The 15,439-nt window shown below is 44.4% G+C and overlaps 1 protein-coding gene across 1 annotated transcript; it reads right to left on the bottom strand.

Moving 5' to 3' along the window:
- Positions 1-485: 485 nt before the first annotated feature.
- Positions 486-14,928, bottom strand: slc2a1b (solute carrier family 2 member 1b). The gene is made up of 10 exons (XM_028998147.1): positions 14,609-14,928; positions 6,797-6,892; positions 3,959-4,119; positions 3,551-3,791; positions 3,155-3,317; positions 2,791-2,978; positions 2,544-2,648; positions 2,316-2,417; positions 1,706-1,909; positions 486-1,359 (listed from the first exon to the last, which is right to left on the bottom strand). The coding sequence occupies exons 1-10, from the start codon at positions 14,624-14,626 to the stop codon at positions 1,171-1,173; spliced, it is 1,467 nt and encodes a 488-aa protein (XP_028853980.1). The 5' UTR covers positions 14,627-14,928; the 3' UTR covers positions 486-1,170.
- Between the last annotated feature and the right edge of the window lie 511 nt (positions 14,929-15,439).

Raw genomic sequence — 15,439 nt, 5'->3', positions numbered from 1 at the left:
ACAAGAAACCCAATGTCAGTATTTTCAGTTGATCAGTAAAAAATAAAGAAATTTTATGTTAAAAAACACATTCAACAGATCTGTAAGGGGCTGATAAAGTGCAGCAGAACAAGAACACTCTGAAGTGGTACAGCAGTTTCAGACAGCAGGATCTTGGGGAAATAGAAATCCTCAGTACAACCTTGCAGATTTCCGCAAGCCCAGTGCTTAAAGGCATAAAGCATGGTCTTATGCTAATGCAATATAGGTTGCAATCTGGGGATCTCTTGCTTGGTCCCACTTTCAAAGGTTTCCCATTTTACATAGAGCAAGCCTGGGTCTGCAGAATAGAAAAAATGAAATAGAGGAACGTGCATGCTCATGTTGCTGGTTTTTGAATCGGGATTGCTTCTGGGTCATTTGTAAACTCTGCAACAGGCAGAAAATTGCTGATGCAATATTGCTTTTAAAACTTTCTAGAAATCTACTGCTACTGCACTTCGTGATTTGGTTTAATTAAGCACAAAATATTTTATTTCACATGAAGAATAATAAAATAATACACTGTGTAAAAAACTGCTATTTACAGTTATTAATTATTAAAAATTTCAGTGTAATAACTAAAAGAAAGCATAATTTTTTTTGTATAGAAATGTACAGAGGTTGCTTGTGACATACAGTTTCACTGTGGAAGAGGTTTTGTATCTTCACTGTGGCACTGAACGTCCCCACATCTGATGGGGAACTGCCACTTTACTCATAAAAGCTAACCATTCAATCCAGAGCCAATTATGACATAATAAGCTTAATAAGTCATATGCTGAATGGAAGATCAGGGCAACGATAAAAGTAACAGACAAAGACATAAACCGTTAAAACCTACAAAGCATCTTAACTGTACATTTACAGTTCATATATATCTTATATAACATTGTCATCTGCACTCATCATTCTCTACTCCTTTACCCTTTTCACTGAGGAAGCAGCAGGCAACCTATGCAGATCTGGTTCAAGTGTTCTCTCTCTCTCGCCTTTTTTCCTTTTGGAATAAAGTAAAATTAAAACAACTAGAAGAGGATTTTAGGCTCTCTACAGTTGTTGGAAATGTGCTGACAGCCAAACATGTGAGTCAGTAGCGTGAGCGAGTACTCAAATGGAGGAAAGAGCGGCTAGGGTCTTGAAGGGCAGCGCTCAGAGCTGTGAGTCGGCGCCGAGGCTGTTCAGCTCTTCTGGCGATGGCTTGTCCAGACCAGCCCGAAAACCGGCAGCGATGTCGTCGAATGTCCGGCCCTTGGTCTCAGGAACTTTGAAGAAGGTGAATATGAAGAAGAAGATGAGGAGCACAGTGAAGATGATGAAGACGTATGGGCCACACAGTTCCTGTGATGGGAAAGAACAGACATAAGATTACATTTGACTGAACATAGTGTCTTCTTTTATATAGGTCTTTGTGGTCCCCTAATACTGTATCTGAAGGCGCTTTCCGAAATTCATTACAGTCACCTTTACCCTGTCCCAATAAAATTTCCCTCAGGAACCACCGTTTCAGTCTGTGTAGCTTTAAATGAGGAGGAGAGCAGCCTATAGAACTCTTTACACCTATTGCCATTTCTAGACACCGCAGGACCATAGACAGGTGAGGGGAACTTGTATTTATGTTAAATAATCTCACAAAGTGAAATTTGCATGATAGGGGACCTTTAAGGGTTATGGTTCAAACTCTCACCTCAACATACTGGAATCCCATGCCCACAATGAAGTTTGCGGTCCAGTTGCAAAATCCAGACACAGCAAAAGCTGAGGGTCTTGGGCCTTGGCTGAACAACTCTGCGACAATGAACCAAGGGATGGGTCCTGGGCCAATCTCAAAGAATGCCACAAAGGCAAAAATGGCTACAATGGTCACATAGGACATCCAACTTAGTTGTTCCTGTAAAATAGGAAACCCACAACAAATCAACATTTGACACCCTGTATTATAACTGAAAGTATACATATAGACTGTAACTGTAGAGCTTGTTCTGTCAATCAAACTCACAATAGTGAATTAAGAATGTAACTTGGCCTGTGCTCATTATATCAATGCAGGGATGTAAAGAAGTTGTGCAGATATACAGACTTAATAAAAGTATAAACGAAGTCTGTGATGCTATTTCATTTGAACAAAATTAGCTTAAAATATGTTGCATTATTGTTATCAAGATGTCATTTTACTACATGTACATTACCTTATAGTTATTGATATACAGTATATTATTCACAAAAACAAGCTCCTTTCATTGTGTTCTACATTCAACTGGCAGTCACAGAAAAATGACAGGTGTCTGAAGACATACCAGTAAAGACAAAGCAATGGTCATCAGGATGGCTGAGATGGCCATTCCCAGCAGCCCCAACAGATGCAGAGACCTCCGACCAGCACGCTCCACCACAAACAGCTAAGCAGACAGACGGTGAGCCAATAAGGTTAGACTTGGGTTAAAGCTTTTTTACCACGTTATCTTTACAATATATTGTAAACATAGCACATATATCACAGGAAGAGTGGAGACTTAGTCACTCACCGAAACTACAGTGAAGGCCACATTGACCACTCCAGTCCCGATGGTGGCATAAACAGGCTGCTCCACTCCAGCCTTCTCAAATATTCTGGTAGAATAGTAAAAGACCTGTAGGACAAAAATGGCACTGGTCAAGACCTTTCTCAAATATACCTGGCCAACGAGATCTGGGCCTACAAATGTGAAGTCGCCCACAGACTTGAGCTCATACCACTCATCTGTGTGAGAGTGTGTGTTATTGACCACTCACAGCATTGATGCCGGAGAGCTGCTGGGACAGCTGAAGCATGATGGCGATGATGATGGGCTGTCTGTAGAGAGGTGAGCGGAACAGTTCTGGGATGGTCACCCTCTTCTCCCTCATCATCTGCCGGCTCTCCTCCTTCATTTCCTGCATGTCGGCGCTCACATCATTGGTCCCACGCAGCTTCTTCAGTACTGAAGAGGCACCAGATTTCAGTCAGAACTGCACGCAGTGGTGTCAATGTACAACGTGGGTTAAAATGAGCATGAACGCAAGAGAATACAGCCTTCAAAAGGAGTTGATTTTCCATGTATAAAATCATTTGACATTATTATGTTGACCAGGGTGGTGACAAAAAGTAAGGCCTCACCGCTCTTGGCCTTGCTCTCCTCGTTGCAGTTGATCAACAGGTATCGTGGACTCTCCGGGCAGAAGGGCAGCAAAACGCATTGCAACACTGCTGGGATGAAGGTGAAGCCCAAAAGGAATGGCCAGAGCGTCGAATTCCCCATGATGGCCTCAATACCAAAGACCTGCAGTGCAAATTGCAGCACCGTTAGCTTTGTATGACCTCTACTGGGTTCACCTAATTACCTTTACCATCATATCACTGTTTTTCTCATTATAGCACAGGCTAGGGCCTGGGGTACAAATGTGACTGGTGCTGCAGTGGAAGAAGTCACTTGGGAGCGGGAGACAGACAGGGCTGGACGTACTGTGGAGGACTGGTAGGAACATAAAGAACATAAAAACAAATTAAATCTACCTGTGCTACCAGGATGCCAATGACAATGCCCAGCTGATGGAGAGTTCCCAAGGCTCCTCTCATGGCAGTGGGTGCCACCTCACCCACATACATGGGCACAAAGCCAGTGGAAAGCCCAGAGTAGAGGCCTACAACAAAGCGTCCAATGATCAGCATCTCCCATGATGCACACATCTTTGAGAAGCCCATGAGTGCAGCAGCGATGAAAGCCAAGATGTTAGCCATGAGCATGGAGTTTCTCCTGCAAAGCACAAACAGGGGGCATACTTATACAAACTGTAACTACACAATTAAACACTGACCAAAACCATCAATTTGTATAGCCTATAGCTTTACACTTAAAATGTGTAGGTGTCCATCTCAAAATTAAACAGCTATTACTTTTTACTATGGGAATGGTCTGCTTACCTTCCAAAACGATTGACAAAGAGGCCCACGGAGAAAGAGCCGAACATCCCTCCCACTGAGAACATCGACACTGACACAGACCACAGGGTAATGAGGGAATTCTTGGGGATGGGCTCTTGGTACCTGTCGATCCATGTTGCATTGTAGAATGCCTCAATGGTCTGTCAGTGGACAGAGAACAGGGTTATTTCCACTCATGTGGTCTTTCTATTTTCCAAATAAGATGAACACATCAATATTCCTATGCTATAACATTGGCTTTTTATTTAGTTTCTTCCTTATCCAGCCTCACGCAACCTTTGCTTTTTGCCCACAAGGTGGCAGCAATGAGCACACTGGCCAGAGTGACCGGAATGGGTCCTCATGTTTCACCACTCTGTCCACTGGTGTGTTAACAAACACTGATCCATCCTATTCATGGGGTTAGGTAGAAGGCTGCACTGGGGGGAATGTTCTCTGCCCCACAAGCTATTTCATGTTCCCAGTCACTGTCGCTATCATGTGGTCTGATACAGTTAATGTCCTGGAGTTGTAAAACACTCTTATATAACACAAACTAGTCAAAACGCAGACCCCAGGTAAACTGCTGTTCTGAATGCTAACATTTAACATTACAATTCTGGCGTAAAGTTCAATTCTGAAGTAAAGTGTCCATGTGTCACACAGATGGTTGTGGCCACCTGGCAGATCACAATGAAGCATTCATTTCCTGATCATCCAACTGAACTATGTGGACCAACCAGATTTTAAGAGGCAAAGGAATCCCTTTGATCTTTATTCTTAACAAATTCATATAATTTACATACAAAGATTGCACTTTCCTAAGGAACTTGTTTTCCTCAGCAGAAAGCCACCCGACTATGACTGCTGTTAGCCTACAGCAATTCGGCTAGTAATGCTTAGGCTAAACACACACGCCTCAACAACAGCAACAGGTCTCCGCGCCGCCAGCGTGGGAGGCTCTCCTGGCTCCAGAGCCCTTGAAGAAGCGTTTATCTAATCGTACGGCTCCAATTTAAAGTGAAGGCCTGCGTCAAGACACACGGCAGCGCTGCACAGCTGGCCCTACGGTGACCAGATAGTCAATGACTTCAGGGTTTACAAGCTACTACTTTACTTTACTTTACTTTATTTAGCAGACGCTTTTATCCAAAGCGACTTACAAGAGGAAGACACAAGCAATTCTCGTTCGATATCTATAGAATTTTGAGTTTACAAAACTAAGAGCCATGATAAGGCTCTAAAGAACGGAACGGAACTAAACAGTTCCGTTCTTCTTTGGCTGGGTTGTTTTCTGGATTGATAGGTTTCCCATTATCATTATTGAGGCGTAGGACCTCCGGGGCTTTTTAATTGAAATGGTAATTGGAAACTTCTGCCCTAGCTCAACGTGTCCTCCCTTACCTGGCTCTCTGAAGACTCTCTGAGTTTCTCAGACTGCTAAATATTTAGCTATGCTGCTTCAAAACTCCATTTCCATTTAAAAAGGTTCTGGGTTGCTTGGTGCTGATTGGTCAAGCCTTCAAGCACGTGTTAGTTGGAAACAGATGTTCCAAATGTCATTATTAGTAACCATGGAAAACATGTGACCTTTCAAGTAGCCATTTGTAATGTCACAAATAAATGCATAAGCGGGCTTTAAATCAGCTGTGAAACCCTACCACATGTCACGAAGGCTCATGCTTGTAATGCAACTGCTGGCAATGCCCTTACAAATCTGACGGTGCAGCACCGCTATTTATTTCTGCCCTTCCCTCCCCAGGCGGCTTGTGTGCCGGTGTGCTGCATATGTTCTTCATTTGTCAGCACACCGATTCAGGCCAGGGAGGGCAGGATGAATGCTTGCAGTGTGTATACTGGGGCCGGTGTCTCCCTGCCAAAAAGTGTCCCATTTATCCCGCTCCCCTCTTAGCATTCACCGACCTCCTGCTCGGCGGCCTCACGCTGCAGAGGGGCTTATTGCCCAACTCTCTACCAGAGAAAGTGCTGCCTTATTCTTACTACTTTCCCCAATTTCCCCAGGCACAAATCTGGAAGGCTATTAATAGTTGGGATTTCAGTAATATGATGGTCTTGCCCAAACCCCAGGGTTAGATTAGTAACTTTTGATTAAAAAAAAAAATCTGTTGTACAATTGCATGTGTCTGCTGCATTGAAGTGCTTCTACGAATGACACCTGGAAGAAAGTTCATGTCATGTTTCTACCTGTCCTGTCATTTCAGAAAATGTGAAGAACGGACACCATAATTGCCAACTTGCAGAAATGTGCTCAGCAATGATTGAAGATTAAACATGTTGAGACACGAGGGCTCTGAGAGCCCTGCTCAACAGTTCCACTGCTAGATGGAAGCTGCCAGGTCTGATGAAGCAATGGTCTGGACACTGCCTTTGGGGAGCATGTCATGGCTGTCCGCATAGGTCAAAGGCAAAGCAGGTCCCAGTCTGACTCTGTGCTACATGAGTAGCACAGTCAAATGTCAAACCCTCAGATATCTTTGAATTACCTCAATAAGAAACATGTTTTATTTTGTACGTTAACTGAAACTGATATTTTGAAGAAGTGTCTCTCCTGGGCATTGACGAGCAAGCCTGCCATCTCACCGTCATCTGGCATCGGTACATTAGCACATATATGATATGGAGAAGCACCATTGGTTCCACGGGCTACAGAGCTCTTGTACAACGGAAGGAACCTCCAGCTCTATAATTAGAGCTGTTGTCTCTCATGAGCCAGGGAAAATCTTGAGCTCAGGCATGCAGATAACATGCGAGAAAACGTGTCACTGTGGGCTAAATATAGCCTCCCGTTTATTTTATGGCAGTTCTGGGCATACTCACCGCTTGAGGGGCATTGATAACGCCAGTGTTGTAGCCAAACTGCAGCGAGCCAATGACTGCAGTTCCCACAGCCAGCATCAGCTGGAACGTCAGCTGCTGCACAAGAGACAGAATAAATATAGTGTAAATATCCTTTACAGAATCAACAGTGAAATATTGCAGCGCATCATTTGTGAAGGTCACCCTCGGGTACCCAGGTCACTGACATTGTGAAAAAAAAGTGTTAATGGCTAATGGCATAATGTTCGTTATGCTTATCAAGATTGGCTCCTGTAATAAGATTAATATCAGTAGGATACAAAACCACAGATTAGTGATCTGTACAATTTCACTGATCTTTCATCCAAAGAACTGGATGAAAACAACACGCTTTTTTTTGTCCAGTGCTTGGTTTAAAAAGAAGTATTTATGAAAATGTCCTGGGCATATATGGCCACAAGATGCTCCAGCCTTATTTGTTTCAGACACAATAAAAATTCAAGCTAACACTCCCACACAGAATAAAAGAAACCCATAAACATCTCTTACAAGGCTAGTTGTTGCATCATGAAAGGTGCATGAAACATGCCACCAAATGGCCTGAAAATACCACAGTACCATCCAATAGTATAATCCAAAAAAACAAAAAGTGACACTGGAAGTGTAGTCAGGGTGAAGTAGAAGGAAGGTCTTTAATTGCGGCACTCGAGGACCTTGCTGCGCTCGCTCTCGGCATATTTCCATCTGGGAGGGGCAACATAACTACTGGGCCATTGTCTGCATTCCTGTTGTTCCAAAACTGGTCTGATAGGCTTAATCCCAAAGGAGCCATGGGCAGAAACTTGCAGCTCCGTCCTGAGCATTACAGGCAGTGCTGCACGTGGCCACGACAGGCCACAGAGTCCAAATGTGACTAGAAAGTTGAGGGTATTGGAGTGCCACTTGAAAGGCATGAGTAGTTTTCCACTGAGTGGGTGTTGGCTCCTGCCGCTGATGATGATTGGGCGGCGAGTGAGTGCTCCTCTGACGTAAAGCACGGACTTTGTGCTGAGGAATGTGTCCTGAATTGTTGCTACGGGTGCTTTAAACCTCGCTGTAATGCTTTGGTGTGTTTATACACTGAACGAATGAGGCTAAATGGATTGTATTGTTTGCCTCGGCTCATAACCATTTCTCCATGGCACTCATGTGAGCTTGTTTCTCATGTTTCTTCTGACTCGCAATAATGGTGTAAACTCTGTCACGTAATATGACACATTTCAGAGTGACTTTTCCTAACATTACCTAATATTTACATATCTTGGGTACTTATTGAGACCTTCCACCACCAGACAGGTCTGTATAATGTCTCAAACACACTGAAAATATAATCAGCCAAAAACTAAACTACATACAAAGGAAAGGGAAGATCTTAAGCTTCCTTGCTTTAAAAGGCTTCACACAGCTATCTAACGTGGACAGCAGTTCAGCAGCTCCTTTCTGGAGGTGGTGTGGGCCACGTCTTGGGCAAAGACTGTATGAGTTTGTGGCCACCCCCACACCCACACTCAGCCCTAACATAGGCTCTTTCAAGGTTGGACAGCCCACCTCTCTTCAGCTCGGGGCCAGTCAATGCGCTAGTTTGGGTTCAGTGGGTACAGCCACTAAACCACGCGCACACAAATACAAATGTCCCTCTTGGAAAGGCTGCATTTTGTTTTGACAGTTCCTTCCTTGAACTCTGCACGGTTCAACAGTGGCTTCCTCTTTAACTTTATCAAACAGAAATATAATCTTATAACACACCCGACGGGCTCCTCTTCGGCGAGAGTCCAGGCAAGCCGAAATATGTAGATAAGTCTGCCTTCAAAATTTCTCTGAATATGGAGCTTCTTCCCCCCCCCCTTCCAGACAGCTGAGCTCTGTGACATCTGTACCTTTAGCCCACATACACTCCAGTTACAAGACACGCCTCCCCCCAGTCTCAATACTCATCCAAACATCCAAACTTATATCAACACGTCCTCTGAAAGACGCATGCACGGACAGAAACAACGCCTGTCGGACTATGTGTACGCATTCCAGCGTGTGTGCTGCCTACAAGTGTGTTTGTAAGAGGCCTCTGCTTTGACCCCTACATGGAATGCATTTTATACAGATCTGTTACATGGGCAAGTACGCAGATTAAGTCACTTTAAGGGTTTACAAGCATGTCTGGGGGACAGGAAATGTTGTTCTCGGGTGGCCTTCAGAAACTGAATATGACATGAATCATCTAGACCTATTCAGATGGAAAATACATGAGGTCAGACATGAGATGCCACTAGGCTGTTCAGGCGGGGGGAAGAGTCCCCAGCTCTGTATCCAAACCTGTATGGAAATATCCCGGCGTGAAGCGGGGGTGTGGCTGCAGGAATAAAGCTTAGTCAGGCTGATGTGATAGAATTGCAGCTTCAGTTGTGGTCACATGGGCCGTATGCATTACTCTGAGACGGTCACGTGTGTTGTGAATGAGAATGCGCCTGGCTACACATGCGCTGTCCTCTACAACTGAAGGCACTATGCTTAGAGAGATTATACATTTAATTTGGAAAGGAACAAAACGTATGCCACACAATGTCATCGTGAATTGCTGTGCTGTTGTACACATGAGAACAGTCTGGAGAATGAAAGAGCGATATGTTGGAAACATGATACTGGAAACAAGAGCTGGACAGATCCAGAAAGTAAAAATCCAGGCCAATATCGTGTTTCAATCAACCAGTTGCATGGTGGGTCAACGATTAGCCTCACTGCTACTCCGATTGTTTGGCTGAAACAAAAGCTAGCTTTGGATTTTTACTTTCTGACCCTGAAACTGTAGACAACACAGCCCTGCTAAATTTGTAATGAATCACATGAATAGATAGTCAATAAATCAAGATAATCAATCCAATAGAGAGAAAACCTTGTCAGGTAACTTAACTTATGGCACTTAATTTAATTTATTGGACATATTATACAATATTAAATTACACTGTTACTAAATATCATTGTAAAATGGAGTTTACAGAATAATACACAAACCAAATTCTTCATCATCAGTTGATATTGTCAGGATTGGGGCCACCTGGGGACGCACCTGGGCCCAAATCTGGAGGGCGCTATTATAAGGCGCTTTGGTTCCGCCCATCGGCGGCTGCGACATTTTTGTGGACTGTAAAACGAATGTGTAGTGTTGTTTTTCAGTTCTGGCAATCGGCACACGCCTGCAGGTTAGTTTCCCCTGTTTTTCGGCCCTCGCGTCGGTTTGATTTGTGTTACTTAATAAATCTTGTTTTCCAGTATGTCCCGCCAGATATTTACAAACTTTTAATGCTGTTTTGGGCCTGTTGAAACAAAAAAGTATATCAGTCGGAAAGAGATTAAGATATTAAAGAAAAAGTAATGATTCAACATTGTTAATATTTAGATGCTTGATTTGTTTTTATTTAAGTAACTAGATTCAAATTTCATTTGAAGTTTAACGCAAAGGTATCTTTGAGGGTAAAAAGGGTACATTACAAAAAAGCCTTTTAGGATCTCTGGCAGTGTGTCTAGAGGTCAAACACAGTACTGCAGCTTTCGACAAAAGTCTTTTGATCACATAAATTTCCAAATTTTACAGGCTGTGAGGGTTAAAGCTGACATGGGTTGTAGGTACAAGGCATCTGTTTATAGTTCAGTGCCTATTTTAGCATATGTATTATGAAAAGCTATGTAACCACAATAATTTTGACTCAAAAAATACACTGCTCAAAAAAATAAAGGGAAAACAAAAACCAGACATCCTAGATCTGATGTGGATGAAATATTATTATTAAATACTCTGTTCTTTACATAGTTGAATGTGCTGACAAAAATAATCGATGGAAATCAAATTGATCAACCCATGGAGGGTCTGTATTTGGAGCAACAAAATTAAAGTGGAAAAACACACCACAGGCTGAACCAACTTTGATGTAATGTCCTTAAAACAAGTCAAAATGAGGTGTGTGGTGTGTGTGGCCTCCACGTGCTTGTGTGACCTCCCTACAACGCCTGGGTATGCTCCTGATTAGGTGGCGGATGGCATAGGTGGATGGAGACATGATGTCCCAATTGGATTCAGGTCTAGGGAACGGGCGGGCCAGTCCATAGAATCAATGCCTTTGTGTTGCCACATGAGGTCTAGCCTTGTTGAAGTTGACTTTATTTGCATTTCAGCTACATACATGTTACACAGTACACTGTGAAACAAAATAATGTTTCTCTGGAACCTGGTGCCACATGTAACATATTGGACAACTGAAGTTACACAAAGTGAAAAAGTGCATGTGTGCGACACAGACAAACTGGGCTACATAAAGTGCACACAGGGAAATGGTGCAAGAATAACAATAAAAAAAAAACATGTAGACAACAATGAGACAGACAGCGTTAAACAGGTGAAATGAATAATACATGTGCAACGTAAAATAGGGCAAATACAGCTGTGCAAAATGAGACAGTGCAATAATAGATAATGTTACAGATAGATAATATTACTCAATATAACAGAAGTGTGTGTGTCAGTCCAGAGTGGAAAGTCTCTGAGGTGAAGAGTGCATGTGAGGGGTGTTTAGAGTCCTTCACAATGCTGGCCGCTTTCTGGATGCAGCGTGTTTGGTAAATGTCCATTATGGAGGGAAGAGAGACTCCGATGATCTTCTCGGCTGTCTTTACTATCCGCTGTAGTAGATCTTGCGGTCCGATATGGTGCAGTTCCCAAACCAGACAGTGATGCAGCTGGTCAGAATGCTCTCAATGGTCACTCTATAGAAGGTGGTGAGGACGGGTGGTGGGAGATGGGCTTTCGTCAGCCTCCGCAGGAAGTATAGACGCTGCTGGGCTTTCTTGGCTGTTGAGCTGGTGTTGAGATTCCAGGAGATGTTCTCCTCTTGATGAACACAAAGGAACTTAGTCTTGCATTGTCTTGAATTAGGAGGAACCCATGGTCAGCTGCAACAGAGTATGGTCTCACAAGGGGTCTGAGAATCTCATCTTGGTACAGGCTACCTCTGGCGAACACATGGAGGGTTGGGCGCCCCCCTAAAGAAATGCCACCCCACACCATTACTGACCCACTGTCAAACCGGTCATGCTGGAGGATGTTGCAGGCAGCAGAACGTTCTCCACTGCATCTCCAGAAGGTGTCTCACGTCTGTCATGTGTGCTTTAAGGCGCCAGTGGAGATTTGCCAGTCTTGGTGTTCTCTGGCAAATGCCAAACATGCTGCACGGTGGGCTGTAAGCACAACCCCCACCTGTGGACGTAGGACCCTCATGCCTCCCTCATGGAGCCTGTTTCTGACCGTTTGAGCAAACACCCGCACATTGGCCTGCTGGAGGTCATTTTGCAGTGCTCCTCCTGTTCCTCTTTGTACAAAGTCAAAGTACCGGTCCTGCTGCTGTAATTTCTACCAGATGTCTATCCCATTTGCAACAGCATGTAAAATCGATTGTCAATCAGTGTTGTGGACAGTTTTCACAGACGTGTGAAGGGTGGTAGTACACTTAACCCTAAATTGCTCCAGGGAGACTGTCCCTGTAATACTGATTGTAAGTCGCTCTGGATAAGGGTGTTTGATAAATGCTGTAAATGTAAATGTGTGATTACATCGTGTCGTTTAAGCGTTCCCTGTATTTTTTTAGCAGTGCATATATAACTGTGTTCATAAATGAGTAGCTTACAAAATAAGATACAAAATAAATGCTGTGTATACGCGCAGGTTGATATTTTCGTCCTGGTGTCTCACATGAAACCCTTTGCATTGATTCATTATCAGAGAGCCTTGTGTTTCAGTAAATATTTGGTATGATGAAGGCAGTCTGATATGCAGGAGTTTACACAGTACAGGCTGCACAGCAGCTTGGCCAATGCATACAGATAATACTAAACAAATAAAAGGCACGACGGCGCACCAGGCGGAGCTTAATATGGAACCAGGAAGAAAACCCTGTGTGCCAGTAAGCCGAGTTTCAAGTAAAGAGAATTCTATCCACGTCTGAGGATCATGTATTTCATCTAGATGTGAACTCGGAAGGAAATAAAATGCAACATAATAAAAAAAAAGTCAAAATAGTTGACTTTTCAAGAGAAGCATGTGGACTGGGGGTTCAGCTCTTCAGAAATCTAGATGTAGCAGGTGACTGTGGTGAGGTTTCACTAGTCAGCATTGCTAATGCTCACTTTTTTTTCCACCCTCTGCTGGCTGACGCGGTCTCAGAGCTACATCACAGCCGGCACGTACCACACAGGCCTCGGGTTGCACGTCTCATCCTCTGGCATATCACCAAACCCAGGTGGGGGGGCTGTTGGCACTAGAGGTTTGGCACAAAAACTTCGGAGGGAGGGCAGAGAGCGTACGGTACCCCTGTTCCGTTTACAGCAGCATTTATCAGACGCCCTTATCCAGAGCGACTTACAATCAGTAGTTACAGGGACAGTCCCCCTGGAGCAACTTAGGGTTAAGTGTCTTGCTCAGGGACACAATTGTAGTAAGTGGGGTTTGAACCTGGGTCATCTGGTTCATAGGTGAGGGTGTTACCCACTAGGCTACTACCACCCTACTACCACTGATCCCATCAGTCCAAAGTCCCACTAATCCCCGCTCTCCGTAGAAAAGGCTCATCGCGTCTCATTTGGATCTAACTGCAGAACTGTGTCCAAGCTGGTCTGATACAGGGCTGTCCTGAGTGAGACTATTTGAACGAATTCTAAAGAAAAAGGGGGTCAGCACACTTAACCGCCTTCATCCCTAGCTGATCCTCCACAGAGAACTGCGCCAAAGAACAGTTCACCTGTACGCCTGACCTCAATTCATCTTGTCCCTCCGCGCATTCATGCCAAAAATGGTATAAACACGTAGGCAAGGCTGACTGTTTGCTAAGGGCTGAGTCGTTCCGGATCTTTGCCGCAGAAATTCTGAACGAGCCGCCACGAATCGAGCTGAAGCAGTCGACTGAGGGGGCGAGATCCTCACAGACGCGACCGACAGCTATTCATGTGAACATCAACCGCATCCCAACACATACAAACGCATGCACGGCGCATCTGAACGTCCACGGAAAGTCTGGTCCGGGGCCCGCCACCGAAAGAAGAGAGAGAGACGTGGTCCGGAGGCTGGGAACAGGTCACGGGACGACCTGAGTATTCCCTGTGGGCGAACAGCATCTGCACTGGGAGACGTCAGTTCCCATCACGTCCCGAACTCGTGCAAACAGACAACAGAACTGCTAAAGAAAAAAAGAAGCTACAGGGCGCCGGTTTTAAAACCCAACACGACCACGGCCGTTTCCTGGTGCATTGTTTTAAGACTGAACACGACCTACGAAGAGGAACTCGACATTTGGAGGTTGTGGTGTTACAAACACACGCAATAACGGGACCTTGACGACCTTACACGGTGTTACCACGTTATAAGCGGCCAAATGGCACGACAGGGTTGGTAATAAACACCGCCAGTCCCCGCTCCTCCCTCCATAACTCGGCCACGTCGCGGCTTTGTTTTGGTGACACTGAAACCGGCACGTAGGCACGTCCTCGAGGTAAACCGGTCACCGACTTTTCGGTGGCGGGGGGCGGGAGACAAAACCTCCGAGACCCCCCCTTTACACGGCCACGCCGACGTAAACGTGTCGCTTCGCTGCCATTACATGTTACATATAGCGTCTGTCAACGATACAACACGGTCGCGCACTGGCAGAAAGTTACTGAATGAGAAATTTTAAAAATTAAAAAGATGAGGGCACCGTGTAAAAAAAAAAAAAAAAAAACAGAGGGAGAAATATGCACACGGGCTAAAAGTCTGCTCACCTTGCCTCCGGAATCCATGTCGCTTTGCGGCGAAAACTTCTGACCGTCAACGGAGATGCTCTTCAATTCTTCAATTCTTCTTTTTTTTTGTTTTATTTCTCAGCACAGAGGTCGCGATCAGCGTCTCATTTTGTAATAAAATGTCTCACTTACTAGCGCCGTATTAAATTCCAGTTTAAGGTATTAAAATTAACCAAACAAGTTATAATCTCAATAGATAATACACTAATACAACATTACTGCTTCATTTAATAAACGCTTGTTTTAAATAAAACGCCGGTTGTCTCTGCCTTTTGTCTCTGCTCGAAATGTGCTCCGGGAGGAAGCGTGCCGGTAAATTTATGAATTCCAGTTTCGTCTAATGCGTGATTGCGTCATGCGAGGCGCCGCCATTGGCTCGCTTTCGTGACGTCAGAAGGCAGCGCCACTGCGGGGGCGTGGTCGTCCGGGCACCGCCCTTTTTTACTTGTCACTTGCATGGGACCGTAAAAACCAAAAGAGACAGAGAGAGAGATGGATAGAGAAATTATGTATACACGAAGGGACGTTGTAGATGTTCGACAGATATTATTTGCTGTTATATGTTGATTATACTGTAATAGGGTGGTAGTAGCCTAGTGGGTAACACACTCGCCTATGAACCAGAAGACCCAGGTTCAAATCCCACTTACTACCATTGTGTCCCTGAGCAAGACACTTAACCCTAAGTTGCCCTGGACAAGGGCCCCTGATAAATTCCGTAAATGTAAATGTGTTTATGTGATTAGGTTCAAGTTTGAAAAGTCCTCTGAGCAGGGCAGGCAAATGCCAGGAAACGTTTGGCAAAATGCT

Source organism: Denticeps clupeoides, chromosome 12 (genome assembly GCF_900700375.1).
Source record: "Denticeps clupeoides chromosome 12, fDenClu1.1, whole genome shotgun sequence".
In the NCBI taxonomy this organism is placed as follows: Eukaryota; Metazoa; Chordata; class Actinopteri; order Clupeiformes; family Denticipitidae; genus Denticeps; species Denticeps clupeoides.
Note: the sequence above shows the minus strand (reverse complement) of the source record. Positions and strands in the feature narration are given on the sequence as shown.

Coding starts and splice junctions, on each gene's coding strand:
- slc2a1b (XM_028998147.1), bottom strand. Junction 2,979..3,154: donor GGAGAGCAAGGCCAAGAGCG/GTGAGGCCTTAC, acceptor GTGCCTCTTCAG/TACTGAAGAAGCTGCGTGGG. Junction 2,418..2,543: donor TGGCCTTCACTGTAGTTTCG/GTGAGTGACTAA, acceptor CTGTCTGCTTAG/CTGTTTGTGGTGGAGCGTGC.